This window comes from Nothoprocta perdicaria, unplaced genomic scaffold (assembly GCF_003342845.1).
Source record: "Nothoprocta perdicaria isolate Ctin4 unplaced genomic scaffold, notPer1 scaffold_26, whole genome shotgun sequence".
NCBI lineage: Eukaryota > Metazoa > Chordata > Aves > Tinamiformes > Tinamidae > Nothoprocta > Nothoprocta perdicaria.
The window spans coordinates 647,880-668,844 of NW_020455488.1; the positions used below are offsets into that span (position 1 = coordinate 647,880).

A 20,965-nucleotide genomic window follows, 5' to 3' on the forward strand; every position below is an offset into this window, starting at 1 on the left:
TCCATTTTTGTGCGCTCTCCTAATGAGCTTTTTCCCCCGGATATTTTTGTACTAATTATCGCTTCTTTTGCTTTATCGGCAGCATATTTTTGGGATTAGAATATATATATWTTTTTTATTTTCTGAAATTCGTATTTTATCGTTCCGAGTCTAAATATTTTGGATCTAATGTTTTTCCACTACCCGAAACTAATATCGACTTGGTCCTGGCAGCGGTGCATGGATCAGGTAGGTGGGCAATTAATATTAATATTTTTTAGATTTTTGCCGTTTTTAGACCTTTGATTTTCGACCGATTTGAGCTGTATTGGGATGACGCAATAAGATACAGAGATTATTTGAATCCTGTGTTACTTTGGGAAAGTTTGCAGGATGCTTCTCTACCGTGTTTATTCTCCGATTTTTTGTTTAAAAAAAATGATTATTTGTTTTAAATTCCGTTTTACCGTGTTGATCAGTGTTGTGTATTGTTATAACAATATCATTGCAGCGTCAGGACTTTGTTCCTGATAATGAAAGCCAGTGAAACGAGCTGGGACCTTACCTTTCTTTCAACTTTTGACAGTAAATACCTGGGCACAGGACTTCAAAGCAAACAGACACCCCTGACCCCCCTCTCAATATTTAAGAATAAAAAGATGATGAGAAATAAGGACAAAAGCCAAGGAGAGGAGGGTTCAGTCCACAGCAATGCATCGAGGTATGATCTATCAACTTTTTTTTTGTAAAACCTGTGAATACCCTGTTTACTTTGACAGACTGGGGTTACTGTCGGTGCTTAATACAAAACATTTTACTGATTTTGTTTCCTTTTTAAGGAATGACCTTGAGATTGTTAGCATGCCACACCCTAATTTTTTTTGGTAGCAATTTCTGAAAGTTGTGTTGTGACTTAAGGGCCCATGTCATAGTCAAAAGGTAATGTACCTTTATTCGGGGGAGCCCTTTCCTCTGTATTATGTTTTTCCAACTTTTGAATTTCAGTTTTTAGGTTTTTTGTGCTGTGAAAAATGACCTTGTCGGTTTAGCCGTTGCTGCATTGCACCATTTTACATACAAGGCAAATTTTTCTCTGAAGAATCTCAGAAGTCTAAACTTTAACTGAGGGCCATACAGAAGCCTGCTGTAGTAGTAAATTATAGTAAATAGACACAGGAAAAAGTTACATGAATGAAAAAAAGCTCATTTTAAAATATAAAGTGGAAAGTGGCTGTCTGTCTGATACCCCATACTTCAAATTTTATTTGGGCTTGTGGAACTTTGATATTGTTTCAGTATTTTGGAATATTTTGATACAGTTTGACTAGACTTTGCCCTGTTGGTGATAGTATTTCATATTATAAAATATAAAATGGGATTGTTAACAGGAAGCTTGAAATACTTTGCCTGACGGTTTARTATGTTTTTGCTTGGAGTATTTTTATTTACTTTTGTCAAGTAATGAGATTCTTTACAGATTTTTATGAACTTAACCATGATATGGGAAAAGTATGAAATACTGAAAATGCACACATTTGTTAGGAATGCAGAACTGTAATTCCCGAATTGCCTGTTTGGAATTTAATGGATTGCTTTATTCAAGAATTTGCAAAACTATAATACACATTTTTTATTTTATAGTTTGTAAATATACAGTTTTCTCATTTTGTTAATTTTAATTAAATCATTGCCTTTTTCTTTTTTTCTTTTTTTCGCCTCTGGTGTTTGTTAGCTACTTCTAAGCAATATGAATAAAAAGATTCCTAAACTGTTTGTATCAGATGTGCACTGTGTGAGGTTTGCAGGTGTATTTTTGATATCCAGCAATATTTAATCTGTCTTAAACACACAAATTTTAAATGCTGTGGGAATATTTATACATAATCAAATCACTGGAACCTTCAAAAATAAACTTATATTCTGCATATTAAAACTACAGTCAAATTTAAAATCTTAAAGTGGATGTGGGTAAGTTTGTTTAATGTGAAATGTTTATTAACTAAATTAGCTCCTGGGACTGTTGAAACGTTATATACAGCACCTACATAGAGCTTGTATAATAATGCAGTTTAAGAAATGCATCACATTTTCAAACCTTGCTGGTTTATATTACTGGAAGTAACGAGGCTTGAATAGCTGGGGAAAAAAYTTCTTTTATTCAACGTTGTTCAGTTTATTAAAGTGTTCTTATGCTTCTTTAAAATGTGAATTTTCAACAAAAAGCAACAAGAGGTACATTTTGTTAAGGAAATCTGAATTAAGGTAGTTTATTGGTGTTGAAACACTGTGCTAAATATGAGATGAAATTGGAGACATACAGTAGTATTGCCACAGAAAAGACCTTTTTATTTCCTTTTTTCTTTTTTTTTTTGTTTTTCTGTCCTCAGGGTATTATATTTGCATAGTCTCACATGTGTAATTTTAATGTTTTCTTTGAAAGGGTGAGTTTAACATAATTGATCATTTATGTGTGACACCTGTTGTGTGAGGTGAACTGTTACCCCCTTCCCCCCTCYGCTCACATTTTTTTCTCAGAATAAACTGGTGGTGGGTATCCACTCACCTGRAGTGTGGGAACAACTGAACACAGGATATTTATACGTGAGTCCTGTGGAGCTTATTTCTGAGTTGAGTCAGCTGAATGTCGTAAAACRTGCTTTACTTCCTGAGGTCGCCTTTAAGTTGTAGGGGAAATGATTTCTAGGAAGTAAAGCCACCAGTTTGCTTTGCTGTTGCTCTGATGTCTGCACGTAGCGTGCTTCTGGCCAGTTTTCTGCCCAGATGTGGGACTAACTCAAAGTGTATGAAATCACGTTCCACAACCTTTGCTGGAAAGCTTGAATGATGGGAATGGATGGATAAGGTACATAGTGATGGTGCTATTGATTGGAGCTGGAGAATCAAAAGATAGAGGACTAACAAAATGTGTTAAAACTGAAGAAATGTCTRTCTGTATAATACCTAAGCCAACTGACTGGGGAATAGGCTTGGAATTGTGACCTTACATTTCCAGGCCTCAAAACAAAATCCCCAAACCCCACATGCAGAATAAACGAAAAGACCTTTGAGAATTGCCTTGAAAGAGGCATTCTTGTTGGGGGGAAATGATGTTCACTCTTTACAGTAACAGATGAAGAGCAACACCTGTCCAGTGCTATACTGGTAGCACCGATAGCAGTGAGACTTTGTAAACCCGAAACCTGCTGAGTTAGGGTCTCCACCACCTAGAATAAAAAGGGTGGGATGTTGCAGTTGTTGATAAGCACTACCTGTGTCTATGGGACTTGCATTAAGTAGTTGAACGTAATCCTGGYGTGTCTTCTAGCATCTTCTCTGCTACATTTTCTTAAACAGCAGCTGATGCAGAGGGCATTTAATACACTCTTGAGCACCACGCAGCCCTCCTGTGAACTTCAGAAATGCTTGAAATGGAGGTTAAGGTAACACTCGCCCAAGCCTAGGAGTAGAGGCTTTGCACAGGATGAGAAGGAGGTGGATACATGGCTGTAATTTCTACTGGGATCGACTGGGTCATTTGTGGCGGTTGCTCTCGTGCTGCTCCAGAGCTGGTGCAGGGCTGAGTGAACAGCCATGTTGTTGGTGTCYGGCTGTCTGCCCCTGAAGCAGCTCTCGGGGAAAACGCTGCTGGTGGCAGGGATTTCGGGCAGCTTTCTGTTCGGGGAGCTGCAGGCATGYGGTCTGGCGGGTGTTTTTCCACCGGGCAGCCGCCGCAGCGAGTGCTGCAGCCCTCACAGAGCTGAGCGCTCGTTTTATGTGGCAGCCATTTTATGGAGACGCGGTTACATGCGAAAGAGGACAGCGTGTGAGCAGGGGGCGAAATGGCAGYGTGGGGACACAACTTGCCCTCGCCAACCCCTCCTGAAAGCGGGGGGCATCTCCCACTGCCACAGGCAGCGTTTGCAAAGCAGCTCTTCCCCCCGAAGTCAACCAGGGAGGGGGGAAGGCGCTGCAGCGCCTGGCATTTTGGTGCAGGTCCAGTGCAGTCACAAAATGGCTGTTCCTTTGTGCYGCAGCGCTGACAGACATACTGCACTGCGCTGCGTGCGCCTGCCGCCGCAGGAAGTTGCTGGTGGGGAGTTCAAAGGCCACCTCGCCTCGGCGGCCATTGGCTGCGYGCGCCTTGGCAGCCGCCGGAGAGGAGGAGATGATGGAGGAGGAGGAGGCCTGGGCGGGCGGCGCGTCATGGCAGCACATGCGCGGCTGTGATGCCGCGGCCGTGGCGCCGCCGCTGCCTCGCCTCTATTTTTTGCATGGAGCACCGGCTATTTTCAGAAACGAGGCGGCAATTTGCAAGCGATGGGGTTATTTTTGGCGCTTCTTGTTGTTCTGAGAAAGCTTTTTTTTTATTTTTTTTTTCTTTTTAGAAAAAATCACAGAGCCACCCTAGTATTTCTGCGACAACTGGCCAGTGCTGCAGCGTTGTGGTTTTCAGCACTGTTGAGTCAGTTGATCTTGCTCTTTTGATGGAAAATGCTTCATGCTTTTTGCTGCTGAATTTATTTGAGCTGACTGGAAATGTTTAATGCGGTTATTAAAATGTGTCTAACCACCACTTTTAGCTTTTCATCCTCCAAGCTGGCAGTCTGCGCTCTCTTTTACTATTGTGGCTGTTGTGTACAAATCGCATTTTGCACTTCGATTTACATCAGTGGTGCAGCGGTGACTTTAAAGAGTTGKTTTTTTTTCCTTCAATTTTTAACCCCTTAATCATCCTGAAGCTTTTTTGAAAAGGGAAAATTCCTGATCAGTGCAACACAAAAGGAATAATGTGCAAGGAATGCAGTGAATCATGATGTCATGTGCAGGGAACACAAAGGGGACTGTTGTTCTTTTTTGCTTTGTTGCCATTTCACATTACCCTTTCCAGGAAATGCCCTGTCTAGTTACATATATGTGAGTCTGAGACTTGGAACTTCTGTTTCCTGTTGTATAATTGCTGCCAGATATTTATGCCATGTATATAATGCTATCTTTAAAACAAATCTGGGAGGAGAGAAGCTGGATAAGCTCAGTAAGCTAGATTTGCTGAGATTTTAAAATGCCGTTGTCTGCTGCATGTCTTTTTATATGCTGATTAATCAAATTCGTTGTGTTTTCTAAATGTATGACTTGTGTTTTCCTGAGTAAAAATGGGAAGGTGGGAATGAGAAGCTCACCTGTGTGATTCTGTAACCCAGCAGAAATGCTTCTATTTAGGCTTCCCAGTGGGTGAACATACATTTTTGCCTGGGCGTTGCTGTGGCTCTGCACACGTGTGCACACGTGCTMCCCATACCCTCCCAGCACTCCTGCCTAAATTTATTGCTGCCTTCAGCCAAGACAAATTGACATGGCTGAGATTGCAGATTAGAGCTGCTGTTCTGCTCTCTGCAGGGCTGCTGCTTCACCCGCTCTGCTGCGAGGGCAACAGTTTTTCTTATCGGAACCTTCCCCCACTTCCTATGTGAACCAAAGCCAAATCCTCCCCCAGGTCAGGGAGAGGACTTCGAGTTGCAGTGAGACAGAGGTCATGTCCCAGCTGATTGTAGCAGTATGTAGGGCACAGCACTTGGGCCTCCCTGTGTGTGTGTGGAGCTGTGTGACTTTCAGCATTTGGTCTAAAATAACCACACGGATCCGTGAAATTTGTATTAAAGCAAGCACCCCTGAGCTTTTCTGCAGGGAGGGCACAGAAAATACTGATCTCTCAAGCTCAGTGTAGGAGCAAAATCCACCCCCAACCCTGTTGCTTCCATGTTTCCCTCCCGTTCTCTAAGAACTCTCCATAGGGTTAATGGGTTAGCAGAGCATGAGGGATTTTTGGCATGTCTGACTGTTGATGCAAGTTCCTTGCTGTTAGTTTTAAGGAGCAGATTAGGGTGCCAGTAGCAGATGCAGTGTGACCAGCCAAGTGATTAAGCACCTCGGATTGGGAGCAGCCTGTAGTGTCTGCACTGGAGCTCCTGATGCTATGGCCTGCCCTGATCTTCAAAGAGTCAAAGCAAACCTCTTCTCGGAGGACTTTGCAGGATTTGTTTCATCTCCTGATATGGCTGGAGAGATGCATATACCCACTATACCTTAGTTCTCCACTTCGTTGCAGGCAGAGTTGCCTTGTTAAATCAGGCAGCCAAGTTTTGGAGATCAGGAAACACTTAGAAATCTATTGCCAATAGCTGAAATGCAGTTTAGAAGGGTGGTAATAATGGATGAAGAAAGTCTCTGCTGTATTTTTTCCTTCAAGGAAAGGAAATGCAAGCAGAACAGCAGCTGGGGGAGAGAATGGCCTGGATTAGGGATGTAATTAGGTCCTGGAGCAGACGATGTATTAGCATACTGAGGTGATGTCTCTCCTAGGCTTTTTTTTACTGTGTTTCTATTGAAAGATTTGTGCTGAAATGTCACCTGAAGATGCCCTTTCCACAGGTGGTGGAGTTCTTGCAAAGACTGCCTTTCAGTTCTGTAAAAGGTCCACRAGTTGATGCCAGAAATAGTGTAGGTGAAAAACTCATGTTCTTAGTGACTTGCAGTGAAGCCTCTGTAAACCTCGCCTGCTGTTAGTCTCTCTTTCTTGGAACCAGGAACATCTTTAAGATCTATAAGCAACAATATGAGACTGAGTCTTTCCAAATGTGCAATAGCTTTTATTTCATCACTGCTTGTGCAGCACTGCTGCCAAATTATAGTTTTCAATATATGACATCTCTAATACTTAACTGTGGGTTTAGATGAGCCGTATCATAGCATGTGTGGTGTTCTAGCCTTGGCCTCTAGGAGTAAGAATATATATCTGGTTCCCTCCTGGTGTTGAGCTGGACACCTCTCACATGGGGTTTTGTCTTGGCAGGGCTTCTGTGAAGTATTTTGCCAAGTGTTAAGTACTTCACAGCACTGATGCCGAACACCTCATTGCTCAGGAACCTTTACCCCAGCCATAAGCAGGTCTGTTGCAATGTGAAGAGTTTGCTCACTCCAGCTCACCTGGCTCCTTAATGTTATGCTGTGATTATTTGGCTTTCTCACAGGTTTTATTGTTAGTTATAAGAGAAGCTACGGGGAGGAACTACAGAGCTAATGCTGGTTGGAGAGCTTTGAATGCAGCATGATGGCCTGTAGAATGACGACTTAAAGATAAATCTTTGATCTATTGTTTAAAAACAGTTTTAATGGTCCCTTGGCAAAAAATCCCCTGGCTAGGTCAAGTTCCCTTCTTCTTGACCTTCAACTAATTCAGAAATGGGAAAGAATTTCTGTATATTCACGTTTTGTTAATAATTGTAGGCCCCAAATTTGTGTGTTACCATGTTTCTTTAATTAAATCACGGAGGCTCAAAGGAAACTTGCAAATGTTAGAAGGGGGGTGGGGAACTTTCTGTACTATTTTAAGCCTAGCTCATGAGTGCAATCCCGCCTCCCCCGAAGCATCTACTTGTTCCTTCCACACAGTCTGGTGCTGGCAGCGCACAGAGTTGCTTTGTGCTGTCCGCTGAGCTGCAGCCTGCCTGTCCTCGGGTGTCACAAAGCAGAGGCTGTAGTTGGGATGGATGAGGGGCATGGAATAATTCCAGGGATGGAATTGATCCGTACCACGTTATCTCAGCCGTACGGGGACACGTGCACTGCTCTGCTGCCGAGTGCGGACGTGCTCCTTCCTTTAGTGGTGATGAGATCCTCTCAGCAGTGGGAAGAGCAGCAGGAGGGAGCTGGGGTCGCCAGCAGCGGGGGCCAGTGTAWAGTGCTGTTAACACATGGCCACATTCCCGGGCTGTGGTGGGCAGAGAGCTCTGCCCTTTTCAAAATCCTGAGAGCTGCACTTGTGCYGCCCTTTCACAGGGAGGAGAGGGGAAGGGTGCTGCCTTTGGAGCCCCGCAGTGCTGCTCCTTCAGAGCAGCAGGCAGGTTTTGGCTCCGTTTGCCACTGCCCTGGATTCCTTTTTTTCTTCTTCTCCCGCTAAGCATCCCAGACATTTTCAGCCTCTGGCTTACAGAGGAGAGGGAGAGAGCCTGCCCTCCTGCTCTTGAATGAACTGTTGGTTTTGCTTTATTATGCAGGCGTAGTGTGGTGTCTTTGTAGTGGAAAAAAAACTTGGAAAATGCTTGTCATTCAAGAGAGTCCAGGATGCTTTACAGGGATGCTTTACAGCAGAGCCACGGAGGATATATTTAGCTCACTGTGCTCCGGAATTGCCCTGCCTTTGGAATTTAGGGATTCTGTGCTGGAGACAGCAGTGGTGTTGGCTGGAACATGAGTGAAAATTTCCCTTTACCTCCTCCCCTTCCAGTCCTCTCGAGTTTGACTTGAAACTGGCACAAACTAATTCAGATGGTTATTTAGATAAGATACCTGCTGAGTGCCTAATCCTTTCCTTGTTACAGCAGCACCACTGCCCTACTGCTTTTATTGCTGTATAAATGTAATTATCGCACATTTTGTAAGCAGGGGTTGTGATCTTTAGGTGGAAAACCTGTCTGTTTTCCTTGGTAACTCTCTCTCCACTTGTAGTTTTCAGGGGAAAATTACCTATTGTAAAAAATAGGGTTGGGGAAATATTTTTCTACCCCTGCCCTCCCSCCTTCCCCTTTTAATCTCTGTCCCTTGAAGGGCATGTTGGATATCTGGTAGAAGTGACCTTGTAATCTTGGGAGTCAYTTGTGCCCCTTGCCAGCCAGCCCAGGTTTGGCTGGATTGCATGTGTGCACTGTGCACGTTCAGAGTTGGAGACCTGCTTCAAACCTGCCTGAAGTCACTTCTAGCTTGTACTATCCACTTAGCTCCCATATGCGTCCAGAAGCTGTCCTGAAACTCTCATTTCTATGTTGTCTCTGTGTTATCCCTGTTTCGTTAAGTGATCTGCAGTCAGAACTAGTCTGCTGTTCCTCTCGGTTACTTGTTTAGCTTAGAGATAAGGTTTTCATAGTTAGAAGGTTTTTCATTGTCCCTGTGTGTTTCACTCATGTCAGCATTAACTGATGATACTTGCTTTCAGTAAATTGTAGATGTCTTTTCATGTAATAGGGAATGTCACATAAGTCCCCTAGACTTGCCTCAAATGAAATGTTAAAGCTGTGTGGGATCCAGGTGAGTCACTGGGTTAGCTTTCCTCAGGCTCCTCACTGCCTCTTTTCTTATAGAACAGTTCAGGTCTTGATCATTTTGGGAACATATAAATATGGTGGAACGGTTTAAAGTTTGTGGTCTACACCGACTTAGCTSATCCTTAGCTGAAACAAATCCAGCATCATTTCCAAGGATAGTGCCACTGGTGGACAGGTGAAGCTGCAGCCTTTGCTGAAGAGCTGTGGAACAGGAAGGCTCTTGTCCTGGTAGTGCTGGATCTGGCAGCTATGTCTGACCTGAAAACTTTGTCTGGATAAGGGGAACCCTTCTTTTCACTTAAGGCAGTCAGCTGCCCACTGCTGCGTTCCTGGTCAGTAAGTAACTAGTAGTTACGAACAAGTAGCAAATCTAATTGATTTATCTGCAATTTTAAAATAGCATTGCAGCTAGCAGGTGGCCCTGTGCATCTGCCACAGGTTGCCACACATCAGGCAAGACTCCTCAGTCTGCAGCAGATTTCTTAGCCCTGTTACAGCAGGTTTTCCTGGTGCTGTGGCCCAGGGTGACCAGCTGAGCTGCTGCTGGCCAGAAATGGAGGTCTTGCCTCCCTCCCCATGTCCTCTGCAGCCCCTCTCTTTGCTTTGGTCTGCTCCTAGCCCTGCTTGCTGAGCCAGCAGGAAGCTCCTCTTCAGTTTTTCTGGGCTCTTCTGCAGATACGTTGGTAAGTTCGAGTGGTTTGTGGAAAAGTCCAGTGAGCAGTGGCGCCAGCAGCAGGTGTGAACTGCTAGGATGGGTTGTGAAGGCGGATGGATGAGGCCAGTCCCAGTTACCAGCTTTTTGCCTTGTGGTGGCAGCAAGCTGAGATGCCAACGGACAGCTGGGCATCAGTTTTCCACAGGGTATGTGAAACTTTGTCTGCGGTGCATAAAGGTTAGCTGTGTATTTGCCTGAGGGGAAGAGTAACCTTCCTTTCAGATACTGTCTGGCTCTGGGAATCTGCGTGAAAGACCCTTTGGAGTCTGCCCTGGAGGCTGTTCCATCCATGGGGATTTCCAACTAAGGTTGCAAAGCCCAGCAGAGCATTGGTGCTGGGATCCAAAACAGTGATGTGGGACATGAGCAACAGTTTCTAAAGCTGGGTTGGGATCTGCCTATAAAAAGTCAAAGTTGTAAAAATTCAACTGGAATGCTCTTACAAGAGCCTTCCATTTCCCAGCTCTTAGTTCCAGAAACATATTTCTGATCATTTTTTGAGGGTCTTCAGCTTCTCTGTCATCTCTTWAAAACATAGCTACTGTTCCTGCTTGCTTCTTAAAAGAGCTTGTAAAGCATTGAGTTGCTATTAACAAGGATAATCTCTTACAAAATGAAACCATATTACTCACATGTGAAATATTAAATGCTAATGCGGGAGGCTCCAGGCACGTGGCAATTGCTTTGGCAGCTTAGATGCCTGATGGCAAAGGGTCTTATCACTACCACTCAGCTAGTTATTCCTTGGAAGGAATATTTCCTTCTTAGTAATTTCTTTTTTTACTGAAGTCAGGAGCTGCTGCTTAATTAAAACAGAATTATAGCCTAAAGTACTTCTCTTAAACAATGGGAACATGTTTTGCTGAGTCTTGGCAGATTACAATTTTTATGGGAGTTTCTCACTTTCATAAGGGAGTTACCAATGGACCAACAACTTGTTGGTGTTTGTGGGTGTTTTTCCTCTGTCAAATCTGGAGAGTGTTGGGTTGGTTAAACAGTGTTTTTCTTGAGATATACGAGCTTAAAGATTAGTTGAAGGTAGATCTTTTTTAGAAATTAAATTAAGGTCATTAAAACAGAGCATATTGCAAAAATGGGCTTAGAAATGGGTTAAATCTCTGGTTACATACAATGATAAGGATTGATTTGGTGTGTAATGTTGCTAAACGTTGCTACCTTACTGGCAGGTAGAAAGACTTTCTGATAGTCTCAGTGAGATTTAGAAAGGACCTTTTGTGAAATTATGCTTATTCATTTTTTTTCATGGGTTTCAAGAAGCAAACAAATATACTTTTATCTCCTTAACAGGATTTTTAAGGTTTTAACAGAAGGAGTTATTTGTAATAGCCTTCAAAAGTTTACCATACCATTTTCCAGCTACATTTCCTTCCCTATAAGTTCTTATATGTCTGTACATGCAGATATGTATGTGATCTGTCAGCAGAGAAATGATCCTATTTTCAGATGACATAATTCACATYTAGGAAAAAGAGTAATGGCAGTACCCAGCTATGCTGTGAATAATACCTGTGAATAATGGCTATTCATGTGCATAAAGATTGTAACAAAGCTTAGGACTGTGAGAAACAAAGAGCTCCGGAGTGGGAGGAGACCGATAATTACTGTTCAGCCTTTAAACAAACACTGCCAATACGGGTCTGGCCTCAGTCTAGGCTGTGTTGTAATTTCTTCCAGCTATTGTCAATAAATCTACTTGAAAAAGTATTTTCTTCTTTCGTGCCTCTGGTGGAGAACTTCAGCTTTTGGAATATGGGATGTCAGTGTGATTCAAGCCCAGCCTGATGCTGCCGCTTGGCATCCCAACAGGAAAAGGTTGGCCGCCTCCAGTTCCCATATTYTCATGAAGGTCAGCTCCTCATCCTGATGTACAATGGGATGGCAGGTGGCTTATGGAATGTGCTTGGGGCAGTGTGCAGCCTGTCCCGCTTCCCATGGAAGCAGTGTTCCCGAGAGCTAGGGAGGTTTCATTTGAATGTTGTGACAATGTTTCCTAACAAAAGCCCTTCCATTTTAAAGCTTGAAAATTGAGCAGTAAAAAAGCTTGAACATTTAAGTGGATATAAAGCAGCCTCAGTCACAAAATAAGGTGTCTGAGTGGCACTTTTGAGGGTGAACATCAGCAGATTYGTGGGTGCATTCAGTGGAAACATGAAGGTAGACCTCTCTGGGAGAGGTGAGCGGGTGGGGAGATGAAGCCGTCTGGGAGCCAGCAAGGAAAGAGTTGGGCTGCAAAGGGCCATGGTGGATGAGCACGGGAGCCAAATGGAGAGGAAGCCAAAACCGGTGAGAAGGTTGGAGCAATGGGACGTGCCGTGGAGTGCCGGACTGCCTTTGGTTTGTGTGGTAAACGTGGGACACACATTGGATACAGCAAGGCCTGGAGCAGCAGCCATTTAACTTGTTGAGAGAGAGCGGCGTGAAGCCTCTGTGCCTTTGGCGGGAAAGCAGGGCAAGGCAACGCAGCAGGCGGCACAGACAACTCKGCTCTGCTGAGGAAACATCCCTTCTGCTGCTCCAGGTCGTGAGATATTAACGCTCAGCTCGTCTCCCCACTCCCTCCTTGCAAAGTCCTTCCATTTTGRGAGTCACGAGCAGACGCAGCCTGTGCAGTGACGAAGCCGTAAGATGGTGGAAGAGCGGGCGCCGTGAAATGGCGGCCGGGAGCCTGGCCGCGCGCCCAGGGATCCCTGGATGCGGCTGCGGCGCCCGCGCGGCTGCTGCCCTCTGCCCGCCCCGGGGGGAAGCGCAGCCCTGCGGCACGGAGCGGCCCCGGCCCGGGCGGGTCCCGGCCYGCCGCTTCCCGCAGGAGAGAAACCGCAGGCGCGCAGGGCATCTGGGCATTTTTATCAGGGAGGAAAAGATTTCTTCCCAAGGGGTACATTAGTCCTATTTGCATGTGTGTATATTTAAAATACTGGTTGACTGTATCAGAGATGCCGACACTACATACATTGGCTTGTGCATTTTTAATGTAATTATACGTTGACTTTTTTCTTTTTTTCTTGAACTGTAAAAACTGAGGAGAGCCACTGTGTTTTTGTTACACTTGTATAAAAGGCAAAATATTAAAAATCTGCTTTCCTGATAAATTTTTTTCTGCCTCTTCTTTTCATGATGTTGTACTTAAAATATATTCTTAATATGAGAGTACCTAGCTGCAATGTATCTTGAAAAGAAATGCTCCTTGTTCAGGATGTTTACACACTCATTATTGCTGCACTCCTTGTTGGTTTTTGTGTCACTATTGGATTTGTATTGCTACTTTTTGTTTTCTTTATGAGCTTGTAGGTTGTGTGTTGTAATGAATTTTCCATTTTAGTGAGATTTTAAATGGAATAAGAATGTATGCTGTGGGAGAGACTGGTCAAAGGTAACCGCGGTGTTCTGGCCACCTAAAAGAATAGGTTACTTCGAAAAGAGCTTGGCCTCCACTTGTTTTGCCAACAAGCTTGAGTTTTGAGTATGTGAATATTCTGTATACTAATCTATTTTAACATCAAATATAAGAAAAATATACCTAGTTCATGTTCAACTCTCCTAGTTTTGCACACTGTAAGAAATGCAATTTTCACAGCACTGGGACAGCCTTTGCAACAGAAACTCAGCCGTGTGCTCATACAAGTTCCTCTCTGATGTTCTGTTGCTGAATTCATCCTTTTCTGCAAGAAATGTAGTGTTTACCCATGTGTACCATTATGCACATGATACTTGGTGCTGGCCGCTTTCCAAAGCAGGATGTTGGGTTGGTTAGAGCCCTGGCTGTGGCTTTCTTCAGGTGGTGGAGCACTGCACCAGAGCGAGGGCTCGCCCTTCCTGGGAAGCCYTCCAGCCCCAGCAAATGTCGCTTTTGCACTGAGCAAGACAGTTCCTCCCAGGAGGGCCTGTGCAGGCCGTGCTGTTAATGCTGCTTCTCGTGGTACCARCCGTCCTGCTGCACTAGCTGGTGAGCAGGAGGTGCAGGAGCGGAGCCTGTGCTCTCTCCTTGTCCTGTCCTGGAGGGGGGGGGGGGAATCTCATCTGCATCTACATAGGTTGCTCCAAGCTTATCGTTGTACCTGGGTGCGACGCAGGTTTGCTCGCTGCGTGTGTCGAAGCTGGGGCAGTGCAGTTAAAATGTAATCTCTTCTCTCTCTACCATCAGTCACTCGGCATCCGAAGAAGCCTCTGGCTCTGACTCTGCGAGCCAGTCTGAAAGCGAGCAGGGCAGCGAGCAGGGCAGCGAGTCAAACAGCAGCTCCGAGTCCTCCGAAAGTCAGTCTGAATCCGAAAGCGAATCAACGGGTTCCAAATCCCAGCAGACCCCTCCTGAAACCAAAGAAAAACCGGCCTCTAAGAAGGAAAGGATAGCAGATGTTAAAAAGGTATTGCCCCTGCTGCTCTGCATAGCTGTGTGCTACCTACCCCTCTGCCCACAAGGAAAGGCAGAAAAACAGAAGGAAAAAGAAAAAGCAGGTTAACAAAAATGTTTTTGACTTCATGACCATTTTGCTGCCTTGTGAATGCACACAGACCAAGAGCCTCCTGCTCTGACTTCCCCAAGTTGCTCCTTGGCCCATTTATGGTTTTGTGAGCAGGAGGGAGCTCGTGTGTGTTGGCTGACCTGATGGTTCTTCAGGTAGAGATGGGACTGAGTGGTGTGAGGAGAGACAGAGGCCTACCTGTCACTGGTCTTGTCATTTCTTCCTTTCCTTCTCCCTCCATCCTTCCATGCGTCTCTCCTGTCTCTTCTCTCCCTTAGGAGTAATCAAGCTTCCTCATGGAATATAACCAAGAATATGCATGTCTGGGAATCAGTTTGGTTTGTTTCCATCACTACCTGTCACTTGAGAGAAAGAGAAAAAAAAGTGATTTAACTTTTATTAATGATACCTAGAACAGTCATTCTTTATTCTTAGGGCCCCCCATGTCCCAATCATCCATTAGGTTCATCCYGCACCTACTGCTGTGGGAGAGAAAAAAAGGATTGTAGCATCTAATGTGCGTTGTGTCCTCTTGTCTGGTGGTGCAGCTCCCAGGGCAGAAGCTGGGCCGTGGTCACCTCCTTTGCTTCAGAGATGGAGGCGGCTGAGTAACAGTGCAGTGCAGTGCAGAGTGGGAGAGAGGAGCCCAAATGTCCATTTGGGAATAGGAACTCGATGAGCTGAATTTAGGTGGAGCAGAGGGAGATCAGGTTAGGTCAATTCTGTTTGGCTTGTAGTGTGTAGCAATCCTTGTCCGCTCAGCTGTGGTTTGCAGCTTGTTCATGAGTGAGGTTTTTGAGAAAGTTGCTACATATGTTGAGACTGAGAAGAGCAGTGATTTAAGCCTAGGTTCCCCAGATATCTGCAAGGTGAAAGTAAAGGATTTTGGTTACTAGCAACCATAGTTCTCCCCTGTAGAAATCTGTAGGCTGTCTGCTCAGGTCATGCTAAATCTCCCATGTTCAGGATGGATGCATTTGTCAGGGAGTTGTGGGTATGCAGCACTGAAATCTCTGTTTAATTGCTAGTAATTGGGGACCGAAGGAAGTTGTCTTTTTCTGTGAGCTTCTAAGAGCATGTCCCTGACAACAGAGGTTAAATTTACCCCATGAGGAAGTGCGTCCATACACAGGGTGGTAATTAGAGTGAATGAAACATGGAAAGGTCAGCACACCCTCTAATAAGAAAGCTTCTCCCTTCCTTAATTTCCTTGTCACTGGGTGTTTCCCTAAATGGGGTCTAATTACTTAGGCAYGTTGGTACTCATTCCCCTTGAATAACCAATGCAATTAATGTTGTTTATATTTTATTTCTGTCCAGATACACCCATAAAGGCCAGGTTAATTTGAGGTACTATTCACATTTATCAGGGGAGTCAATCCCTTATCTGAAGCCCATAACATTTAAAAGATGAGCAACCAGCCCTTCAAATGGTTTGGGGAACATGTAGGTTTGTTTTCTTTGAGGTGGGGAATAAACAAGCTGTGGATTCTTTATTTTTTTTTTGTGCTCGTGTGCCCAACAGAAAGGTAGCAGTAAAAATACAGACCGCAGCCTTGCGTTCATCTTGCGTTCATCCTGAAGTTGCTGCTCTATCTATAATGTATTTGGATTTCTTTGTCCTGACAGTGATTTGCAGAGACACGGGTAGTGAAGAGAGGGAGAAGCAGAAGGAGAGGGGATAGATTTAGAGATCTGTGGAGGATAAACTCTCCTGAGGGGTAGAGAGATTGTCTGAGAGGCATGTCAGTGGTTCATATTTCCTTGTACAGCTGCTGATGTCCTGTGCCCCCTMCACAGCTCCTGCATTCATGTCCCTCAGGTCATCAGTTCTTGTCTCCTCCTYCTCCTGTCCATCCATAGAGAACAGATGAATGTTTTTGTACCCACTGTGTTGCCCAAAGGTGGTTTTCAGAGCCTGGCCGCTGCCAGGAGCCGGCTCCGAGCGGCCAACCCCCAGTCGTGTCACCGTGTTGAGGAGCCTGGCGGCCCTGCCGGGACTGCCAGGGCGGGTGTCCGCAGGGCGCTGGGAAGCTGGCGCCTGCTTGGTGTTGGGGGTCCCGCAGTGCAGCTGGGGACACTGAGGAGCTGGTTCTGGGAAAGCGGCATGGCAGCCTCTGCCTGGAACCAGGATGAGGCGCTTCCAGGTGCCCCGGGGTAGCGCCTGGAGAGCGACTCCCTCCTGAACTAGAGCTGCCGCGGGGCTCGCGGAGAGGCTGTGTCACAAGTGCTGCAGCGCGAGGGCAGCGGGCGTTGTTGCCTTCCCCCCAGCAGTCAGAAATCCAGCTGGCCCCGTTACCGTGGGCTGGAGGGCGTTCCTGGCTCCGTCCATCGTCCAGACAGCGCTGCAGCCTTCCCTGACCTGTGTTGCTCGCCAACTTGCTGCTAGTGACCGTATGTCACTGTCCCCCTTGGGTAGCTGGTGGGGTTTTCCATAAGGAAAAGAGATCAGGGTGAAAGCAGTTGGTGACAGCAGATCATCCGTCTGTGTTGGTGGGTCCATTCTTTCCATGTGCAGGATGTTGTCTCCTTAACTTACGCATTTAAATGTCGCCTGCAGAGATGGGAGGTTTCAGTGCCCTCTCCTTCAGCCTGAAGGAGCTGGAAAGTATTTTGCAACTTGGGAGAAAGATGAGCTAGTATAAAAATGATACTGAGATTAAATATGCTGCTTTAAAACACTACCAAATAGTCCAAAATAATCCTAATGGTTTTCGGCCAAGTTTAAGTACCCACCCACTGGTCCCTGCTACTAGAACTCTGTAATGGTTCTACATTGATTTTTTTCAGAAACTCACCATCAAACGTTTCTAAAATGACAGAAATAATTGGGGTGAAGCAGGCCTTCTGATGGTCTGTTTATTTTGCAGATGTGGGAAGAATATCCTGATGTTTATGGGGTTAGGAGGTCAAACCGAAGCAGACAAGAACCGTCGCGATTTAATATAAAAGATGAGGTAAGGAAAAAAAAAAAGGACGAGGGATTACTGAACATATAAAACAAATAAAAGCACCCAAAAAACAAAGGCGGTTGTCATCTGCATCACCTTGTAAACACTGAGTGCGAGCCTGGTTCTTGGATGTTGGAGCTCCCAGTTAAGGTCCTGGTCCCACAGTTGGATCCACTTGGCCTGAGACCTCTGGAGTCGGTGGGACCCTGTGCGAGCTCTGAACTCTGCATGCACTGATCTGCTTGCTGAAATGGGGCTTAATGCAAGTCATGCTCTGCTGTAGAAGCACCTACTGGAGAGAATGAGTCTGTGTAAAATAATCCAACTGGGAATCAGGGAAACTTCCCAGAAACAGCTTACAGCAATAAACTAGTCACTGCAGCCCATCCTAGAGTGGATCACAGTGATAATGCATTTGTGTGTGCGCTCAGCTTTATGGACCGTCACTTTTCTTTGGTTGAATGTTGGGAGTATTTTATTCTTCAACTGAATGTGAGAGTTGTTAGGACCTGGCAGATAGATCTGTCAATGATTTCATTTATCAGAACTCTTTTTCTGGTTAGCTCCCTCCTTTTTACATGTTGCAGACTTTGTGCGTAGAGCATTCCTTGTGCAAAACTGCAGGAAGACTGAGTAGTTAGAGAGGAGGCAAAATAAGCCAGAGAGGGACTTAGTTTTTTCAGCCTAGGATTTAAAGGTAGGCACAAAAACGTGCAGCTGGGGATCTGAAAATAAGTAGCCAGATTTTCAGAGGAGCAGGAGCRCAGCGGTGCTCCCTGGAGATCTGACTAGTTGTTCTTCGGTGCCAAAAAATACATTTGGATGCCTCACAGTTGCACACACAGGTTTGTGAACGTGGACCTGACCTGGTCAGAGTCTTGTGGCGAACCCAGGAGCAGAATCCCTATTTCCAGCTCCTTGCTCCGTCGCTTTATCCTTCTGACACGTGTTGCCGGTGGTGCCACCACCCAGGTCCCCTGGCCCAGACTCCTGTGCTGGACGTCCCGCAGAGCAGCAGGTTAGGAGGGGGCTTGTAGCACCTCATTGACGGAGCTTTTGTTTTCCTTTTCAAGTTCGGCAAAGCCCAGACTCGCTGGCCGCCTCTCTGTGCGATGCCGCAGCATGCACTGTGCTGGCGATGTCAAACCCCTGCCAGGCCTCCGCTGCAGACCCGAGTGCCCTCTAGGGGGCTCAGGTAAGTCCTGTCTTTTTTTGTTTTACAATATTACGTGGTTTTGCAAATGTTGTTTTCTTTTCAATATCTTTATTTCTTACTATTTAAGGTACGATAAAAAAAACTGAGATGTGAAAACTTTGCTATACCACAAAATATTGTAAAAAACAAAAAAAAATCCTTTGAACAAAACCGATTTCACTATGAAGAGATGCACAACTAAGACAATAACATTTCTGACCAGATTGGTCCCTGTCCATCTCTGTCCCCCAACGCAGCACTGTCTGGTCCCCATAGGGYAACTCCCATCTGCAGCAGAGCGCGGTGGAGGGTGCGACAAGTCAGGAGCCCAGGGCTGGGGCAGCCCTGCCAGCCGGTTAGGCTGGTCCTACCTGCCAGGGTTAAGCTGGGCCTCAGCGCTCTTGGCACTTGCCRTTTGGGACTTCCAGCACGGGGTCTAGCAGCTTTTACCTGCCTGCTTCCCTAATAATTCTYTTCCCTGCAGTCCTGGGGAAGAGCAGCTCCCCGGGCTGCAGCCTTTCGGCTCTCCCGCCAGCTTGCTGTGCTCGAGGTTATTGCCTGCGTGTGCCTGGGTGGTGGCGGCCTGTTTTAGGGGAGCCTCTGCTGAATTTAGGCAGGGTCACGTTTGTGTTTGGCCTCCTGGAATCTGCCCCGAGGCCATCTGTTTCTGCAAGCAGCAATCAAGGTGAAAACTTCTAATCAATGCCGAGGTGTGGGCTAGGAAAGGGAAGTGAAAGGGCAGCACTGCATGCGGGTTAGGTGGTTTTTTTTTCAGAAGACCAGAGCTGTCTCCAGGAACTGGAGCACGTGGGAGTTTTCAGTAAAAACAGTACTTGCCCTTGGCTTCTCTTTTCACTGTCAATCAGCATCAGGTTTTAGAAAGGGGAAGTGAGATATTCAGAGCAGGTGCCTATCAGAATATTCTGAGGCAGTCAAGAAATAAATGTGCCCAGAGCGGACATAATCTCTTTCTTTTCGGCCATAAAAAGCATGGTTTGTGGTTGGAATAAGTAAGAAATTGCAAAGTGCATCTGTTCTGTGAAAGAAAGGCCACGTGTCAAGTGTCAGAGGTGCTGACAGAACACCCTTTTGGGGTTGTTATTGGTAAGAAAAAAAAAAGAAAGCGTTCAGCACATTTGCATTTTTATTAATGCTCTCCCTCACCTCTTTGCTGAAAATTCAAATGATTCTAGTATTACTAGGGGAGAAAAGGTAAAAGAAAAGTAACCTGGTGAGTGAAGATCTTCCTGCATTTCTGATGCAGTCCCAGACAGTCCCTTCACCAGATCCAGAGGGTTCCCAGAGCTCAAGGAACAGGAGAGCAATTGAGGGGCCTTCTTTCCTTTTCAGTGCTGGCTCTAGACTCTCGTCTCAGTTAAGCCTGAAATGAACAAACTCTTATTTTGACCTAAGTTGGAAATGAGGTCTCGGCTCTGTTCTAGCAAGTTTTTCTCTCTCCTAGGGTGCAGTGTGGGTGCAATAGGCCCCCCTGCACTGTGCCATGCTGCCCGAGCCTCCATTTGGGGCACCTTTGAGCCCAGAAAACGCCTTTGGGCAAACTGTAGGACCGGAGTTTTTCTAGTTGCTGCTCTGTGTTTCTCAGCACAGAAACAGCATTGCATAGTGTTGGTCCCTGGCAGAATCTGTTATTGATCTAGTAAAAGGTTGTTACTTTAAACGCTAGGAGGGACAACTAATAAATTGGGTGGCAGAAGGAGTCAGATGGGGAGAGGAGCTCCCTGGACTGGAGCTGTGGGAAATTCATCATGAAGAGCTAGTCCYTTTCCAGCCAGGAGAGTGGCCTGGGGTAAGTTGGGCATTTTCTTGGCCACCTTGCAAGGGGCTCAGCCCAGGAGGGGAATTGGGAGCTGGGAAAGCAGAGCCAAGCTCCTCTAGCGTGTGGTTTGGCCAGTGTTGACGTGCAGGTCCCAAGAGCAAAGAACCTTCAGGGGCCTCTAGCTGAGCTGGCCAAACCCCTGGTGGAGCCCAGCAGAGTTTTGTCAGCTTAACTGGGAGGTGACCTTGTTGAAATACAAGGCGCGTGGGCTCTCTGCTTCCCCAGTGCTGCAGGCAGCTGCCACAGGGAGCTCTGGCTATCAGCTTGACTTCCTTAACGGAGGAATTCGTCATGGCCAGAGCCTGGGAGTTTATGCTGGTAAAGGGGTGTTAAAAGCCCAAGCTGTCTTTGTGCTGTGGAGTCCTGGGCAGAGGTGCAGATACTGGGGCTGATTTGAGCAAGTCAGTTCTGCAGCTGAGTCCTGAAACGTGGACTCAAGGGAAATGAAGAGGTTGCTGAAATGCACTTGTGCTTTCTCCCTAATTATTTTGTGTGTGTAAAATGGTAGGAAGCTGCTTCCCGCTSCGGGCTGGAGCTTGGCAGCCCCAGACCCGTGTGCCAGGAGGAGCCTGCGATTCCCGGCAGCCCCGGGGCGGGATGCAGGAGCACCGGGCAGGCACATGGCTCAGGCCACGGGCTGGCTCTGTCATCGGAGACGGGCTTGACGCGCGGCCAAAAGACACAGCGATGCCTTGGAAAGCACAGCTGAAGG

General features: G+C 45.9%; 1 protein-coding gene across 2 annotated transcripts in view; it reads left to right on the plus strand.

The window, feature by feature from the left end:
- Window positions 1–235: 235 nt before the first annotated feature.
- The window catches only part of CHD2 (chromodomain helicase DNA binding protein 2), a 53,815-nt gene continuing 33,085 nt past the window's right edge, over window positions 236–20,965 (plus strand). For both annotated transcript variants that reach the window (XR_003249571.1, XM_026040489.1), the window contains exons 1-3: window positions 236–700; window positions 13,952–14,171; window positions 17,141–17,227. Coding sequence is in view for 1 of the 2 variants with exons in the window: in XM_026040489.1 (XP_025896274.1) it covers window positions 513–700; window positions 13,952–14,171; window positions 17,141–17,227 (495 nt within the window). In the remaining variant the exon portion in view is untranslated. The remainder of the gene's footprint in view (window positions 701–13,951; window positions 14,172–17,140; window positions 17,228–20,965) is intronic.